Raw genomic sequence first — 2,651 nt, forward strand, 5'->3', positions numbered from 1 at the left:
TAGTTGAGCTTTTAGAATTTAGATAGAGACCCACCCAATACTGCATACGCTTGGAAAAACATCCTATAGTGTTGTAGAAGCCTTCGTATTCAAAGGCCACTACTCTATATTTTATTTTTACATAATTAAGGACAACTAATTGTATAAACTTTAAAGAATAATTTCAATTATTATGTCACTTGCAAAAATGAAATTTTTTTTTGGGTAGACTTGGAAACTTGCAAGAGCTTCCTTCCTAGTTACTCCCATCACTAGTACAAATATAGCATGCATGTCCATCCGTTCTATCCATCTCTTTGTCTAGCATTTGCTGAGGGAGATAGAGTGATACGGAACTTGTTCAAACTCCCCATAACAAGGATATGGGTTACCCTTACTACTCTCCACCACCACCTTCACCTCCTCTACCATGCCCTCCACCACCACCACCTCCTCCTCCGCCAGTACACCCTTCGAAGCCATACCCACCAAAAGCTTCACCACCAAAGCCGTACCCACCAAAAGCATCGCCAGCAAAGCCGAGCCAACCTCCAGGACACCCTCCGAAGCCATACCCACCAAAAGCTTCACCACCAAAGCCGTACCCACCAAAAGCATCGCCAGCAAAGCCGAGCCAACCTCCAGGACACCCTCCGAAGCCATACCCACCAAAAGCATATCCGCCAAAAGCATCACCACCAAAGACTAGTAGTCAACCTCCCGTAGTGCAAACCCCAAAGCCATACCCTCCCAAATCATCACCACCAAAAGGCAGTCACCCACCAAAACCCGCATACCCACCAAAACCACCAAAGGGCACGACACCACCTGCATTCCCTCCTGGTTATTACGCTACACCGACTTATTACGGAAACCCTCCTCCTCCTAATGCGGTACCACCCTCATTCGAAATCGTTGCACCGCCTCCGGGGAAAAACCACACCACCGTTATCGCGGTGTGCGTTTCCCTGGGTGGTGCATTCTTCCTTGCATTCCTCTTGGTCGGTCTCTTTTGTTTTGCTAAGAAGAAAAAGAAGAAAGTGATGATTCCCGCACCTGTTCCTTGTGTTGAGGAAGAAGAACATGTCCAAGTAGCAGTAGTTGGAGGAGGACGATATGGTGCTGAGCCAACTCCAGTCGCAGTTCCCGTAGAGCAACATGGATATGGTGGTGGTGGTGCAGCTGACATCAGACCTTCTTATGCTCCTCCTGGTCATCATCCAAGTTACTAATAAAGCCACGTCATTTTCGGTTGCATTCGTCTACGTTGGTGTGACTGCATTATTCTGTAGGGTTTGCAGTAAACTTTGGTCAACTTCAAGATTTTAATTTCTGTATTATTTTTTTGGAGGAAAATACTAGGGAGATCAAATTTTTTAAACCAAATAATGTGTCACAAATAAAAAAACAAGCACATTAATCGATACTTAATTAATCATCCAATCATCTACAACCACATCATTTAGTTTAAAAAATTTGGTCATCATTATCCTTTTTGGGATTTTATTTATTCGTGTTGTGTGCCTGTACATGGAGCATCAAAGAAAGAAAAGTTAATGTTTGAGGTCCGGAAATTGTTTTGCAAGAAATCGAAGAAATGTACTGGTATTGCTGAGAGAATTCGAAGAAGGAGTTCGCTGCTCCTTGAATTCTATTACATACTCATCCACACGAAGTGTGTGTTTTATAATAGGATTTTTACCACTTGAATAAAAGGGTTAAAAACATCAAAAAATACCTACAAGAGAATAATGTTACCATAATATAAATGACTCTAGCAAGATCGTTCACAGTAAAATTTGATGTAAATTATTTGTATTTAAAACCAATTCTTAGTTAATTATTTTAAACAAGTTTTAGAAAATACTTGAAAAATTGAAATTGAAAGACAGAACAAGAAACTAAAATAATTGAAATTAGATTTTTACAAAACGTGGCGGCAAAGAAGAAAAACACACTTTTTAAGAAAAATTAATTGAAAAAGGCACTAGGGTTTAGCTGTCGTCATTAACAATCTTATGTAGTTCTACCAATTACATATGAAATTATCATATACATGCTTTGAATGTTAGATTTTTCTAATGCATATTTTCCTTGTGATATTCAAGCAAGACCATATATCTATCATGCAACCCGTATGTGATATTCAGAGCAAATATGAACATGCACAACTCATTAAACTTTGTGAAAATATTTTGAAAACCCACACAACCCCTAAGAGCATGATATTCGCTTTAAGTGACATTACAATTATCAATCACGAGAAGCTCTAATCAATTTTCTAAGGTGATATTCCAATAGAGTTGCATCCAATTACTTATCTAAATATCTTAATAGTGGCTAATAATCAAGACATATAGATGGTTTAAACACATTAATTAATAATTCAAAGCAAGTATGCATAAATTCATAAGCAAATTGATATAAACTAAATATTCATGCTAATTTGTGACCTCGCCCTAGAAAAAGAATCAATTAAACATATTATTAATTAAAAAGCAATACATCATTAAGAAGAAAAAGATGGAAATACCTTGCATTAAAGTCTGCAAATCTATCTATGCCGAGTTCTTTGTCAATGCGGCGTACAACCCATAAAACCCCAAGGCACAGTTAAGCCTATTTATTCTACTACAATTAAATACTTCCTAAAATGATCTTAGAATAGAACT

General features: G+C 37.9%; 1 protein-coding gene across 1 annotated transcript; it reads left to right on the forward strand.

The window, feature by feature from the left end:
- The first annotated feature begins 362 nt into the window (after nt 1–362).
- Nucleotides 363–1,211, forward strand: LOC126631451 (leucine-rich repeat extensin-like protein 3). The gene has a single exon (XM_050301578.1). It carries the CDS (start codon nt 363–365, stop codon nt 1,209–1,211), a length of 849 nt encoding a protein of 282 aa, XP_050157535.1.
- Nucleotides 1,212–2,651: the final 1,440 nt, after the last annotated feature.

The sequence above is a fragment of the Malus sylvestris genome, chromosome 8, assembly GCF_916048215.2.
Source record: "Malus sylvestris chromosome 8, drMalSylv7.2, whole genome shotgun sequence".
NCBI classification, from domain to species: domain Eukaryota; kingdom Viridiplantae; phylum Streptophyta; class Magnoliopsida; order Rosales; family Rosaceae; genus Malus; species Malus sylvestris.

Coding starts and splice junctions, on each gene's coding strand:
- LOC126631451 (XM_050301578.1), top strand. CDS start 363: ATGGGTTACCCTTACTACTCTCCACCACCACCTTCACCTCCTCTACCA.